Genomic DNA, 14,945 nt, shown 5'->3' with positions numbered 1-14,945 from the left:
TTGTCTCTTACACACACACACACACACACACACACACACACACACACACACCACGTGCAGGCACATAGACACACAAAACTTTGGCCCATTCATGCTTAGGATTGCCAAGTCATATAAATTATAGAGATAAATAAAATTTAATCAAAAGGGGGGCAGGGAGGGATTGGCTGTGATATAAACAGAGAGCACCCAGATCAGTTAAAATTTTTGGCTAAAGAGAAAAGTTTTAATAGTGGCTTGACTTCAGAAAGACAACTTAAATGGAAATATCTGCATGTTACATATGGACCCATCTGAGTTCTAAAACAGGTCACTGTGGGAGAATGGGACAAACGAGGACCAAAAGTTTTATTACTTCTATCTTTTTTTTTAAACTGTGCATAATATTCAAAGGCTTCCCTTCCACAGAGTGTCTTTCTCAAGCTGCTGCTACTTCTAGTCCTCAGAGCCTACCCTATCCACCCACGAGTAGCACCCATGATCTCTCCATTTGCAGATCCTGTCTATTAAGTTGGTGGAATGCCCCCACTCATGTGATCTGCAGTAATGGTCTGAGCCCATCGCTTGCTCCTGAGGTGACCCAGAAGTTAGATGATATATTTCCTAATTTCTGGGTCACATCCTGACACATGTCCACGTAATCAAGAGTCCCGCACAAAGTTAGGTGGAGGCAGGCTAAGGCAAACTAGCTGACTGCTTCTCATCAACATCATCCAAAGTGTTTGTGAAGGTGCGTGCACTCAGTACACGGCTGCCACACGTCAGTATTAACTGTGCAGAGAAGCAGTCTCCAAGGTTTTAGGACTGCACACCCCTTTGGTAAAAATATTTGACCTTTTACCCTAATATATGTAAAGCTCTTTCTAAATCAATAACATATTACTGTAAAGCCACTTATAAAATATTAGCAAAAAATAATCTTTTAGGTAGAAAAAAAGAAATTTTTACTTACTCCCCATGTCACAATGGATTGTGGGAGAGAATGGAAGAGATGTGTGTTTGTTATTCTTCTCACAAAACAATGCAGGAAATAAGCAAATGGTCTATAAATGGGATGAATTATTAATGTTGAGCTCTAAGTGTGAGATTTCATGCAGTTTGCATGATTTAATGTTTTGAGTCAACTTCATTGAGGTATACTTTGCATACAATAAAACCTACCAATTTTAAGTATATATTCATGTAAATATCAATACAGTCATGTTATAGAACATTTCCATCACCCCAAAAACTTCTCCAGTGTTCTTTGCAGTCAGCCCTTTTCCCCCACCCTCCACCCCTGGTAACCACTGATCTCCCCTCTGTGTCTACAGTCTAACCTTTCCCAGAATTTCCATGCATGGAATGGTAGAATGGTAGTTCTTGGGGGGTCTGATTTCTTTGATTTTTAACATTAATGCTTTTGAGAGTCTTCCATGTTTTACTGTGTATCACTAGTTTATTCCTTTTCAAGTGCTTAGTAGTATTCCACAGTATAGCTGTCCCATTCTTTGTTTGCCCTTAAGACTTAAACATCTAGAAAACCAGGTAAAATTTATGATTCATAGCATTGCTTCTTCAATTATAACCCTGCAATTACTGTTAAATTTTACCTGATAGAGTACCAAGCTAGATAGTCTTGAAATTTGGTAAGTCTGCACCTTCTACCCAACCCTATTCCTCTTGCCTTGATATTTGAATTAACCCTGAAGGATAGAAAATAGAAAATTCCAATGGAAAATTGGTCATGAAAATAAGTTGCCAATATGGTTATGTTGGAATAATTTCTTAAGATAACACAGTTCAAATCTATACATGGAATCAAAAAGTACAACTCATAAATTTCTGATTTTGTTCTAGGTGGTCAGCATTCTCTACAGCTCAATGTCATTTAAGTAAAAGATTTAAAAGTATACCAAAGGGGAAATAGTTTTAGTTCTTGGCTAATCATTTTTAGGATTTTTTTTAAAAATATGCCTTAAACTTGACTGACAAGAATTTCATGTAATAGAATAGAAAATTAAATTATTCTCTGCTTGTCTTTTAGAGTTAAACAATCTTCTTACTTAATAATTTGAATAATGTGAGAGAAAATAAGTTCCAGAACTCTGCTGTGTTCAGTATTTCCTCCCTCATTTCCATGCATGGACAGAAAGAAAGGCTTTGCTTTCCCTCTGTGCTATAGCATGGTAGTGGCCTGCCATGAACACAGATGGGTTCCTTCTTGGACTGGGGAGTCTGTGGGCTTGAAGTCACCCGACAGTCTAATTATCCCAAAGTTTCTCATCTGGTCTCTCTTCCATCTCTTTACATCCTTTCCTTCCCTACTGTCCCTTTCCCTGAAATAAGAAAAAACAGTCAACTTTACTTTACTTTTACTTTTAAAACTATAGGTTATATAAGGTGTTTTGATGTGAAGAAAAGGCTTAAATAAAGCCATTGAAACCATGACAGTTGATTCTACTGCAGAAAAGATTTTAAAACATTACTCTGCAGAGCCACGTAGAACTAGGTGCCAGATTTCTACTGAGTGATAATCACCAGTTCCAGCAAAAATAAAAGGAAGTCTTTTCATCTAAAATACTTACATGTAAATATTTTAAGTGTTTTATACTTCTTCTGAACCCAGTAAAACTGGTTTATAAGTCAGGATTATTTGGTGTTGCTCATCTTTTAATTAATAGTATAGCTGGTTATTTCACAGGAAATCAATACTTACAATAATACCTTGCATTTCACTTAACAGGGTAAATCTTATTATCCTCATTTTGTAAATAAAAATTCCCAGTGTAAAGGTTTAAAGGTCACTGAACTCTAGTTACAAATGGGAACACCTTAAGGAACTGACTCACAAACTACAGAATGGACTGGGAAGGATAAGATCCAGTTATACACTCTGATGTGATTTATTATTCTTATGCAAGACCAGTGTCCCCATATGGGTTGGTCGGCAATCACAATATTCATGCTGGTCTAACATAATTTGTTTTTTAAATGCTTATTCTGTGATAATAGAATAACTCTTTTTTATGGCTCTTATTCACTCTGGTAAAGTTTATTTGATATGTAAGGGGGCTGAGATTCTAGATCTGTACTTCTCAAATTACCTGTGAGGAAGGACCAGTTCTCCCCACCTCCATCAGTTTTGAGCCAATACTTATTAAATAAAATAAAAATAAATTAATAAAAAAATCATGCTTTTTGTTGTTTCAGCAGTGTCAAATAGCCCAGAAGTTTTCCAAATGGTTACTCTCAATTATTTGCAGACTGGTTTAAAATTTAAAAAAAAAAAAAAAAAAAGATTCTGGTCCCTTTCAAATAGCATATAGAACATGCATGGAATTCTCTCAAGCCACTGTTTTGAGAATCACTACACCAGACCATGTTTACCTCTGTCACTGAGATCTTCAGGGAAAAAGAACCCAGGCCTTCCTTTTTCCCCTTAATGATTTCCAAGTCCCATTCAACCAGTTTATCCAAGGATGTGCTAAACCTGATAGCCATCTGTAGCATTGAGCTTGCATACCCATTATGTTGTATAAGAAAGTCAACTTGTTTCTTTCTGCAGTTGCTCTACAATGGTAGTAGATAACTTTGATCAAATATGAATGGTGGCTTCTTTGGAAAGAACTTCTGTGGCACTTCATATTGCCTGGATTCAGAGGGTGCCCTGTCAGGAGGACCCTAGTTTGAGTATGTAATGTAGATGTCTATCCTGTTCCCAAGCACGTTTGTTTGCAAAGATGTTATGTTGTTCTTCTATGTAGTATAAATTGCTGTTTCCATTACCACTATAAATGAAGCGTCTCTTTTATGATTCAGGCTACGAGCAAAGTTCTAAATCTTGCTTACCTGGACCTATTCCACTAGAAGTAAGTGGTTTAACGTAACAGTTCCATTTTAGCAAAGACAGCTACTCAGGACTAAAAGAGGTCTGAAAGGCAGTGGTTTTAGAAATAGCGGCAGGCATTGTGGAGGGCCAGGAGGAAAGAGAAACCATATGGGACTGCTGTGTTCCGTTGGAGGAAAGAAGATAGGAGGGTGATGGAAAGGAGATGCCTCAGGTGGGTTTGATCAGTTGCTATGGTTTCTAAGGGCTGTTTTAATACCAGAGGCTGCCAGCTGTGTAAGTACATTATCGACATGCAGATTTAGGTGAAGGCTACCTGGGGAAGAAATGACTGTGTGCTGCTCAAGTTGCGTTTCAGCCTGAGACACAATCCATAGTAAAAGCTTCCATAAAAGAACAATTAGGAGAGTGGATTTGATGCTAAAAGAAAAACAGTGTGGAGGAGGACATTACAGTGCTTCAGAGACCAGACTTGTTCAGGAGAAGTCCTATTTCTTGTCACAGACCCACTGTGCCCACCTGGGAAATGACATTATGGATGACCATCATTACACTCAATGAACTTAGAGTCAGAATTTCTGGATTGGAGTCCGAGACCCTAAGTTACCATCTTGGCAACTTCAACCAACCATCCCCCTTTCCTTCACCCCTGGTCCCTCATCTGGTAAACATTTGCTCAGCTCTGGAAGCTATTATGAGGTTCAAATGAGATAATCTATACAAAATCACAATTTATTTTTCTATTTACCTATAGCACCAATGTTCCCCCTTGTTTCCCACCCCCCCATTTCAAAACAGGTTTGTAAGGAGACCGTTTGCTTTGAGTGATACTTCTAAAAACTAGCTATTGCAGGACTCCAGGATCATGCAGAGTCACCATGTATACACATCATCATCTAAGTGTTCTGAGAAGATACCTGCATGAGGATATTTAACCTGAAGGCTCATGTTATCTACAAAATGAGGGAGGGCCAGTTTATGTAGGAATGGACATCCACACGCACACACCCACACGTATACTTTATGTAAAATGATACAATGCTAGAGTAAGCCTTATAAGGCATTGCACGTAACTATTAGAGCTTGTTTTTTGTAAAGCAATTTAAATAAATGATACATATCTCCTTACAATCGAGCTAGTTGTCGTGGTTCAGACCATACGGTTTTGGTCCAGAGAGAATTTTATATCACGAGGCTGAGTAGAACTATCTATAAGGCAGAATTTCCCATTGCAAAAATAGTATAATTCCCTTTATCCTGCTTCCCCTAATGAAACATTCTACATAAACACAGCACAATGGATAAAACTAAGAAATTAAGATTGATACCGTACTATTAACTGATCTAGAGATTTTATTCAGCTTTTGCCAGTTTCCCCACTGAGGGCCTTTTTCTGGCCTGGGAGCTCTAGAATCTCATATTACATTTATTTGTCCTGTTTGCTTGGTTCCCTCTAATCTGTAACCATTCTTTGGTCCTTTTTTTTTTTAATCTTTACTGATTTACTCTTTACTGCACTTTGAAGAGTACTAGCCACTGTTTTGTAGGATGCCCTTCAATTTTGGCTTATCTGATGTTTTCTTGTGATTAGATTGAGGTTATACAGCTTTTAGCAAGAAAGGGATGATGTGCTTTTCTCAGTAAATGTTGGAAAGTACATGATGATACTTAACATTGGTGATGTTCACATCGATTACTTGGTTAAGGTGGTGTCTGCTAGATTTCCCTATTGTAAAGTTATGATTTTTCTTTTTGTAATTAATAAATATCTAGTTTTGGTTTTTTAGAAGATTTTATGCATTCTTAAATTGATAGGCAGGGTTGGGGCAAGTATTATTCACAGAGGTTGTGAAGTGTCCTGTCTTGGTTAGGAAGAAGCTGTGCTCTAGAAAATGATGGAGTCATTATTTAAGCATTTGAATACATTTCTCTCAATCTGTGCTGAAATGGATTGCCTGACATTACATTGCAGGATTTTTAAGTCCTACCTCCAGGCAAATCTCATAGTTACTAGCAAAAATGAAAGTGTGAAATGCTTTTTAATGTATATTTAACAACACATAGTCTGGTGATTACTGATGTGTATTCTCTATGGACTCCCTTTGCTATCAGAGGAGGATGTTAAGAGACAACATTTTTACACATTTATTCTATCTAAATCCATCACATGTTTACTTTCTAAATATCTATAACTGTCATTTATAAGAATATCATTTAAAAAAAGTCAAATACTTAAAGTCTAACTCAAATTTTGAATCCTAGGATTACAATCAATTTTCAGGAAAAGTATAATTACTGTTTTTCCTTATTCTACCTTATGAGATTGCCTATTAGTAAATGACACTAAAATATAGCTATTAAAAAAAGAGAAAAAAAACACACCTTAGTAATTGGGGGCACAGAAGGCAAAGCTACTTTTTTTCATCTTTTTAATTCAGAAAGTTATACAGTAGCTCCTATTTAAAGGAATGTTCATCTTTAAATCCAGTACCATGTCTGCTTGTGTTGAAGAAGTAAATTCCACAAAATGTGCTTAATCCCTTCCTATGGTGTCCCTATTTAATACAGATTAAGGTACCATTTTTTGCATTTATACTATGTTGCACAGCAAGTGTTCACGTCTTATACTAATATGTGCTAAATAGTTGCATACTATATAGACCATTGTTAAAATAGCAGTAGTGAAGGCATTTTACATAATAGAGCCCCAGTGGTCTACGTCTTGTTTGCTTTGACATTAAACTCAAATCTGTTTCTCTGTGACTGTAATTACTGCGATTGCACGGCAGAAAAGTTTGCATTGTGGGTTGACTTTTATGAACGTGCTTGTGTGTTGTTTTCTGCTGTCACTCTTGGTGTTTCATGAGCAGGCAGAGCTCCTTCAGTTGCACTGAATAATTATGCACAATCAATAAGTTTTTGTGTTTATCTTTGTTGTTTCTTTGATGTGGCCTCTAGGATGCTGCCGGCAAGGTGCTGGACCGCTGGGCCATCATGTCTCGAGAAGAGGAAATCATCACCCTTCAGCAGTTTCTGCGATTTGGAGAAACCAAATCCATTGTGGAGCTGATGGCAATTCAGGAGAAAGAAGGGCAGGCCGTAGCTGTACCGTCTTCAAAGACAGACTCAGACATAAGGACTTTCATTGAGAGCAATAATCGCACCCGGAGTCCCAGCCTTCTTGCTCACCTAGAGAACAGCAACCCTTCCAGCATTCATCATTTCGAAAACATCCCTAACAGCCTTGCATTTCTGCTTCCATTCCAGTATATAAACCCAGTCTCAGCCCCACTGCTTGGATTGCCTCCAAACGGGCTACTGTTAGAGCAACCAGGACTGAGGCTGCGGGAACCAAGCCTTTCAACCCAGAATGAATACAATGAGAGCAGTGAATCTGAAGTATCTCCCACACCTTATAAGAATGATCAGACGCCTAATAGAAATGCCCTGACCAGCATTACCAATGTGGAGCCCAAAACTGAGCCAGCCTGTGTGTCCCCCATTCAGAATTCTGCCCCAGTCAGTGATCTAACCAAAACTGAACACCCAAAAAGCTCATTCCGGATTCATCGGATGAGAAGGATGGGGTCAGCCTCTAGGAAAGGAAGAGTGTTCTGTAATGCATGTGGGAAGACATTCTATGACAAAGGTACTCTCAAAATTCATTATAATGCTGTTCACCTGAAGATCAAACACCGATGCACCATCGAGGGTTGCAACATGGTCTTTAGCTCCCTCCGAAGCCGGAATCGCCACAGTGCGAACCCTAATCCTCGCCTTCACATGCCTATGCTACGAAATAACCGAGACAAAGATTTAATTCGTGCCACATCAGGAGCTGCCACTCCTGTTATAGCAAGTACAAAATCAAATCTCACACTCACAAGCCCTGGCCGGCCCCCAATGGGTTTTACCACTCCCCCATTAGACCCCGTCTTACAGAATCCTCTGCCTAGCCAGCTGGTTTTTTCTGGGCTAAAGACTGTACAGCCAGTTCCTCCATTTTATAGAAGTTTACTCACTCCGGGGGAAATGGTGAGTCCTCCAACCTCCCTCCCAACCAGTCCCATCATTCCAGCCAGTGGTACCATAGAGCAGCACCCCCCACCACCCTCTGAGCCCATAGCACCAGTAGTGATGATGGCCACTCATGAGCCCAGTGCTGACCTGGCACCCAAGAAGAAGCCCAGGAAGTCCAGCATGCCTGTGAAGATTGAGAAGGAAATCATTGATACCGCTGATGAGTTTGATGATGAAGATGATGACCCTAATGATGGCGGAGCTGTGGTCAACGATGTGAGCCATGACAATCATTGCCACTCCCAAGAGGAGATGAGTCCAGGCATTTCTGTGAAGGACTTTTCTAAACATAGCAGGACCCGGTGCATTTCAAGGACTGAAATAAGAAGGGCTGACAGCATGACTTCTGAGGACCAAGAACCTGAACGGGACTATGAGAATGAATCTGAGTCTTCAGAGCCCAAACTAGGTGAGGAGTCCATGGAAGGCGATGAGCACATTCACAGTGAAGTGAGCGAAAAAGTCCTGATGAGCAGTGAGAGGCCTGATGAGAACCACAGTGAGCCCTCTCACCAGGATGTCATCAAGGTGAAGGAAGAATTTACAGATCCCACTTACGACATGTTTTACATGAGCCAGTATGGACTGTACAATGGTGGGGGGGCCAGCATGGCAGCCCTGCATGAAAGTTTCACATCGTCTCTGAATTACGGCAGCCCTCAAAAGTTCTCCCCAGAAGGTGACCTGTGTTCTAGCCCAGACCCCAAAATCTGTTACGTGTGCAAGAAGAGTTTCAAAAGCTCCTACAGTGTGAAGCTTCACTACAGGAACGTTCACTTAAAAGAGATGCATGTCTGCACAGTGGCTGGCTGCAATGCTGCCTTCCCCTCTCGCCGAAGCAGAGACAGGTCAGTAAATCTCCATTGGCTGCTCCTGCTGGGGGTGGAGGGTGCCAGTCATGTTGGACTTAACATTAAAAAATCCAACTTAGATGTTTTTGATGCACCGTAAAGATTGTCCACAGTTACCATGAGATAACCAAGCTGCCATGCTCATGGAGGATTGTTGCAGTTGATGCTTGTTATGATTAAGCATGCAGAATCATATGCCATCTTACCCAGTAATGCACGCCATTTTTCTCTGTGCTCTGTGTATGTGTGTATGTATGTTTCCCCATGCATCTAGGTGTGAATAAGTTAACTATGTACACAGTTCCCTGCTTCCTCATGAAGCTTCACTTAGAAGCCGCAGCTTCTGTTATATATATTTCTGCTTTGCCTTGTGGCTTTTTAATTAAATCAATATATTATCTTCATACACACATATTTATCCAATATAGAAACAGAAATTTACGGATGGAAAGAACCATAGGTCCAGGACATCGAGACAGCCTGCATCTCCGTAGGTATAACCAGAAATGTTATCATTCTTACATGAGTATTTAGTATGTCCTTGAATTCTTTTAAGAGTCACGAAAATATTAGAAGAAAATGGGACCAAAATAATTATTAATGTGGGGAAATGGTATGGTGGTATGGGTTTCTTTATTTTAACTTCAGAGTGTCTTTGAGCACATGTCTAAAATACAGTCTGTCGTGGGAATTATGCACAGAAGGGGGGGGCATGCATATACTTTTAGGATCAGTTAGAATATATTATGTCCAGCTTTGAGATGACATCACACCTTAGCTATGTGGCTACAGCTCTGAAACAGTTGGGTTTAAACAGAAGCAGCTGGTCTTAAACCTCCAATGTTCTTTTTCAATCCTCAAGAAAATGTAATATAAATGGAATGTGTCAAGGTGGTCAGTGGTGGGGTAACACGGTTATCCTGCACTTGAAGTAAGCTTATGAGCAGATCATTTACATAATACACCAGCCCAACCCAGAGTCACACACCAGTTAATTCTTCCTATTATGTTGAATGTGGCTTTTGGTTTACGTTGTCTTTTAAAAATAATTTTAGGCAAAATTTCATTAGATGGGAAAAAATCGGTATATGTAGAAGAAACAAGGAAGCTTCCAAATAGCCACCTCCCAAATTCTAGCACTTATCAATTGACTAGAATTCTTTGGCAAAGTAACATATAATAAAAGTACCACTGAAAAGTAGTGACCTGCTTCCAGAATACCCTGTTTTGTCTTCACATTTAAAAGATTAATCTTTTTAAAAAATAACACTTAAAAAGTATTTTCCATAGTGCTGAAATGCAAGGGGTCCAATCCATTAAAAGCAAAATTTCTGAGAAAATAAGTGGTTTTCTTTGTACAACTCAAAATATGCTTTGAAGAGAAATCTATATTCTTAAAAGATTTCCCTTCTCCCCAGTCCCATTTACCTTGTTCTATAAAAAGTTTAGTCACAAAGTTCTTTTCAGTTCTGAGTTATCATTGACACTACAAGAATACAACAGATAAGATCTCTGTAATTTGAATAATAAAATAGAGTACCGTATACAACCTCCCACCCCCAAGTTTGTGAGTAATACTCATTCTTTTATATTTGAAATAGTGCACTTGCGATAATGAGGTTAATGCATTGGATTTTTTTTTTTAACAAAAATAAAAGACTCATGAAGACCTGCATAAAATATTTATGGAAATGGAGTGTTTGAAGACAAGCCAAAATTTAAGCTTATTTGCATGAATTCTATCACAGTTTTAGTTGGTTTGCTGAAAATACTGAAAGTTACAACACTCGCATAAATGGCTGTGGGGCCAAAAGGCTGAACACCCCAAAGCATGGTGCTTTCATTTATGTCACACCACTAGAAAGCACAAGCACTTGTGTTTTTATGTCCTAATGTAGAAGGAGGTACTGTTGAAAGGGTGGTTTGTCTAAGGAAAAACATTCATTAATAGCAGGAGAATATTTCAATCTCCATTTTTATTGTAGAGATTAGGAGCTTGGCAGATGACTAGCCGTATGGAAATTTAGAATAGTGTCTGGGATAACTGGGTTATTCTAGGGAAGCAGAGTACACGTATCCTCCTGTGTGTGTTCAGTCACACAGGAGACTGCAAGCCTCAGAAGACAGGCAGTGCATTTCATTTCATTTGAGTGAAATACCACATCACAGTTAATCTTTATAATTCTGGAGTTTTGTAACACATGATAGATGAAGAAAAGCAAATTGAAAAAAATACTATACCAAGTTTTTTGATTCTCACTTGAAGTTTTGCTTTTCAGGAATACACACATTTTTTGATAACAGGTTAAAAAACGTAACAAAACCTATGATACTTTAATCTGAGCATTTTTTTTCCTTAAAAAAAGTATTCATCCTTGTTGAGTCTATGACTTGAATTAACATATGATGCAACCGTAGCTACCACTACATAATCAGAAACAGTGATGCTATTGGGGTACCTGCCTCTTCCAGCATCTCTGCAGAGTGAACTTAAACATTACTCCCACATCAGCCTGTTACCGTCACTTATTCCACTAATGTTGACTTGGAATTTAATCTACTGTTTCACAGAGCCTCTTGGAGCACATCTCTGATCTACCCCCTCAAACTTACCTTTCTGTTTCTCTTCATTTTTGCTGTGTTAATCATGAGAGTCCTCGGAATTTTGTGCCCCTGCTTTTTTCTTCTTCAATTCACTATGAAGCTAAGACAAATTTCCTTACCTTTCTCTGAGCCAACAGACCTTCCCAAACAGAAACCCTTCCTTGCCTTTAATCCTGCTGTCCTCAGGCCTATTTCTTTCCTTTCCCCAGAGTCTTGATTCATCCATCCTTGACTCCACAATGTCTTCCTTGTGCAAATAAAGCATTAGAGGGGATTTTGAGTGGGGGCTGCAGTGTGCAAGGCTACAGGATGTCTACTGATGAAACTAACAGAATAACCCTCTTCCTTCTGTTTGTAAAAGCAGTCTTCTTGTCTTGGGGCTTAGAACACCTTACAGGTGTGACACACAGGTCTTCTTGAGCTTTTTCCAAAATGGCTATATACAAGGAGGGATTGCATTTTTGGTCTCTAAATAGGCATGTTATTAGTAAGATATAAGTAGAAAGATGTTAAACACTGTGTTTTAGATTTGGCAGTTAGAGATTTCCAGGTCTTTGCTTATGGTCATTCTAGATTTTATAAGATGAACTTGAAACCTTTTTGAAAAGCAGGAACATTCTTTGTCTAAAGTCATACAAAAGGAGAAGCAGTGGGCGGTGGGGATGGGGGGGGAGTGAGGAGGTATGTGTGGTTTGTTAGGGCTGACTCAAAGCACAATGTTGTGACTCAGTGTGAGCGTAATAAATTCAAAAGCAAAGAGGACCCTTCCACACTAATGACAGAAAGCTATATTCACGAGGTTCAGTTTATCCAGTCACTAGGTGTTATTGGAATAAATTTTTTTCTGAGTTTATAGAAGTGAAATATAAATTATTTTCTTTGTGAATAACTATGTTACTATAAGGTGATTGCTAAAGTATATAAGTATATACTGGTGATGCTGTGTAGTATTAGATGTGACACTCCCTAAACACTCTTCCTTCCTTCTTGTTTATCCCTGGACTTTTTTGCTACTAAGATAGTGTTCCTTCAGGGATTAGGAAGCTGACCCTCCGTTTTGAAGTATGCATACAAAAAACATCCTGGGAAGAAGAAATTATAACTAACTGGCTTAGAACCTAGTCTTCATAAAGGAAATTTTCCTGGAGACAGTGTCATCGCCAGAATTAGCAAGGCCTAGTTTACCTTTGCTCATTTCTCATCATCTGTCTTGAATTTTGATCTCTAGGAGGGCTGAATGGCCATGGATCACCTATGTATAAGGGAAGCCCTTTATAAGTTACATTTGGTTTTTATTTTTAAATTTTTTAAATGTTTATTTATTTTTGAGAGAGAGAGAGAGAGAGAGAGACAGAGTGCGAGCCGGGGAGGGGCAGAGAGAGAGGGAGACATAGAATCTGAAGCAGGGTCCAGGCTCTGAGCTGTCAGCACTGAGCGCAATGCGGGGCTCGAACCCATGAACTGTGAGATCATGACCTGAGCTGAAGTTGGACACTTAACCGACTGAGCCACCCAGGCGCCCCTACATTTGATTTTTATTAAAACACCACCACCAACAACAACAACAAGTAAATGCCCTTCTATCCTTTTCCCTGAAATTCCTTATCATTTGCTAATACATTAAAATCTATTTATATCTGTTTTAGTGATTGGCAATTTTAAAATTCCCTCAGCTAAAATGAAGACTTTGTACACAGAAACTACATTATCTGCTTAGAAAGAACTATTTGTCTCGTTTTACATCTTACATGATCTTTACCATCTTTGTTCCTCATTTCTGAGAATAGTGGCAGCTAATTGTCAAAGTTTGTCTTAAATTTTATTAGAAAGGTAAGCATATATGTTTAATCTTCAAGGTGTAGGAAAGATGATTCAGCCCCCGTGAATAAATTTAAAAACAAAATAATATTTGCTTAGGGTGATTTATAAATAAATATGAGGCAACTGTTGGTGCCAAGTGTGAACCTTCTCTTTGATTGCTAGTTAAATCAGTCCAGATTTAAACATGTAAACTTCTTGATTTGTATGGAGGAAGACATCTGTATTTGGTTTATTAAAACCTGCTGATGTCTCCAGAACTAAATTTGTTCCTCTATAGGCCTCTGGGTAGCTGTAGCTGAAAAGCAGAGATGTATAGTTTTTGCCTGTCTGATTACCTGACTTCCAGCCCTATACAGGTGTGCAGGAATAAATTAGCATGAGCTACCTCTGATGAGCCACTGCATACATTAACAACAGAGGTGAGGATGTGAAAACATGCTACCTGCCTCCTGTTATCACCTTCTCAGCAGCAACATCCATTTTTTCCATCATTCTCTATGTTTGGAAACTTATAGAGAACTTTTCTAAAGAGAGATTTTCAATAAATGCACATGATTTCGCTACCTTCAAGAAATGAGCCACTTAGCACCAGTTTGAGGTAACTATTAGTCTATTTGCCGTAATAAAATTAGCTGTCAAATACAGTGCACTAATTTTCTTCAAATACAAGAGAACATTTGAAGGCATCAGCCATTTCGTTTACTATACGTTTGCCAATCAAACTGAAACTCTCCTTTTCCAAAAATCTTTTCTAAGGTGAAGTTGTACAGGTCCTCTGACACTTAAATATTAAGAAAGAGATTCCCCCCCCCCCACCAACCCTTTACTCTATTTGGTTTCACAGTAGAAGCCAGCAGATCAATAGGTCTTTTGTACTTATCTCCATTACTTTCCATCAAAGGCAAACAAACAAAATAAATCCCCCTTCTGAGTAATTGCTAGTTGTGCCCTCCTCAAGCGAAACTTTGGTAGTAAGATAAACTTCGGTGTCATTCCTGTCTCTGGGGTTCTTTTTATACACTGGGAGAAGAGCAATGAGCAAAACGGTCTCCTTGTATCATGGGGAGAGACTCTGACAAGCCTAAAGTGAGCCTCGGATCTTCCTAATGATCTCCTGCTGGCCCAGCTGGATGTAAGACAAGCTCATTTAAGCCTCTGCTGACCTTTCAACTCCTCCACTCCAAGAACTGTACCAGTCACTTCCACCGTCTTCCAAACTGAGCACCAAATAGACAACACCACTTAATGGTGGATGAATGACTTCCTTTTCATGATACAAAGAGATTCTTACACATTCTATTGATGAGAGTTATATTAGATCTCTTATTGATACATAGCTTCCTACACACATAGCTGCAACACAGACATGCTTCCTACATACTCCTTATTTCCCTTAAAAGGAACAAGCTATTACTCTTGCCGACATTATCTTGAAAATTCAGGCAAAAATTGCACTTAGAACAGAATGCACATACTGAGTGCACAGGCAGTATTTTTCATGATGGCAGCACTTGGAAAGGGTCATCTTCCTGATTTCTTCCTCCCTTGGGTCTGCCACCATCTATTTGACACCCTGAGAGACTTTACTGGTCATAAATATTCTTGTACATAATTATTCGAGATACTTGTTTTGTAGATAATCTTTCCTTACAAAACATAGGCCATTCTCACTGAAAGCAGATTGTAAGACTGCACACATACATTAGCAGTTGATCATATCGGTTCTGATGAGGGTGGTTCTCTTTCAGGTGAAAGCCTTC

At 39.0% G+C, this 14,945-nt stretch overlaps 1 protein-coding gene across 1 annotated transcript in view; it reads left to right on the top strand.

The window, feature by feature from the left end:
• Positions 1-14,945, top strand: part of BNC2 (basonuclin 2) — a 70,926-nt gene that overhangs the window by 45,220 nt on the left and 10,761 nt on the right. Inside the window, exon 2 of the mRNA XM_032595514.1 lies at positions 6,788-8,757. Coding sequence (XP_032451405.1) covers positions 6,788-8,757 — 1,970 coding nt within the window. The remainder of the gene's footprint in view (positions 1-6,787; positions 8,758-14,945) is intronic.

Source organism: Lynx canadensis, chromosome D4 (genome assembly GCF_007474595.2).
Source record: "Lynx canadensis isolate LIC74 chromosome D4, mLynCan4.pri.v2, whole genome shotgun sequence".
Lineage (NCBI taxonomy): Eukaryota > Metazoa > Chordata > Mammalia > Carnivora > Felidae > Lynx > Lynx canadensis.
Note: the sequence above shows the minus strand (reverse complement) of the source record. Positions and strands in the feature narration are given on the sequence as shown.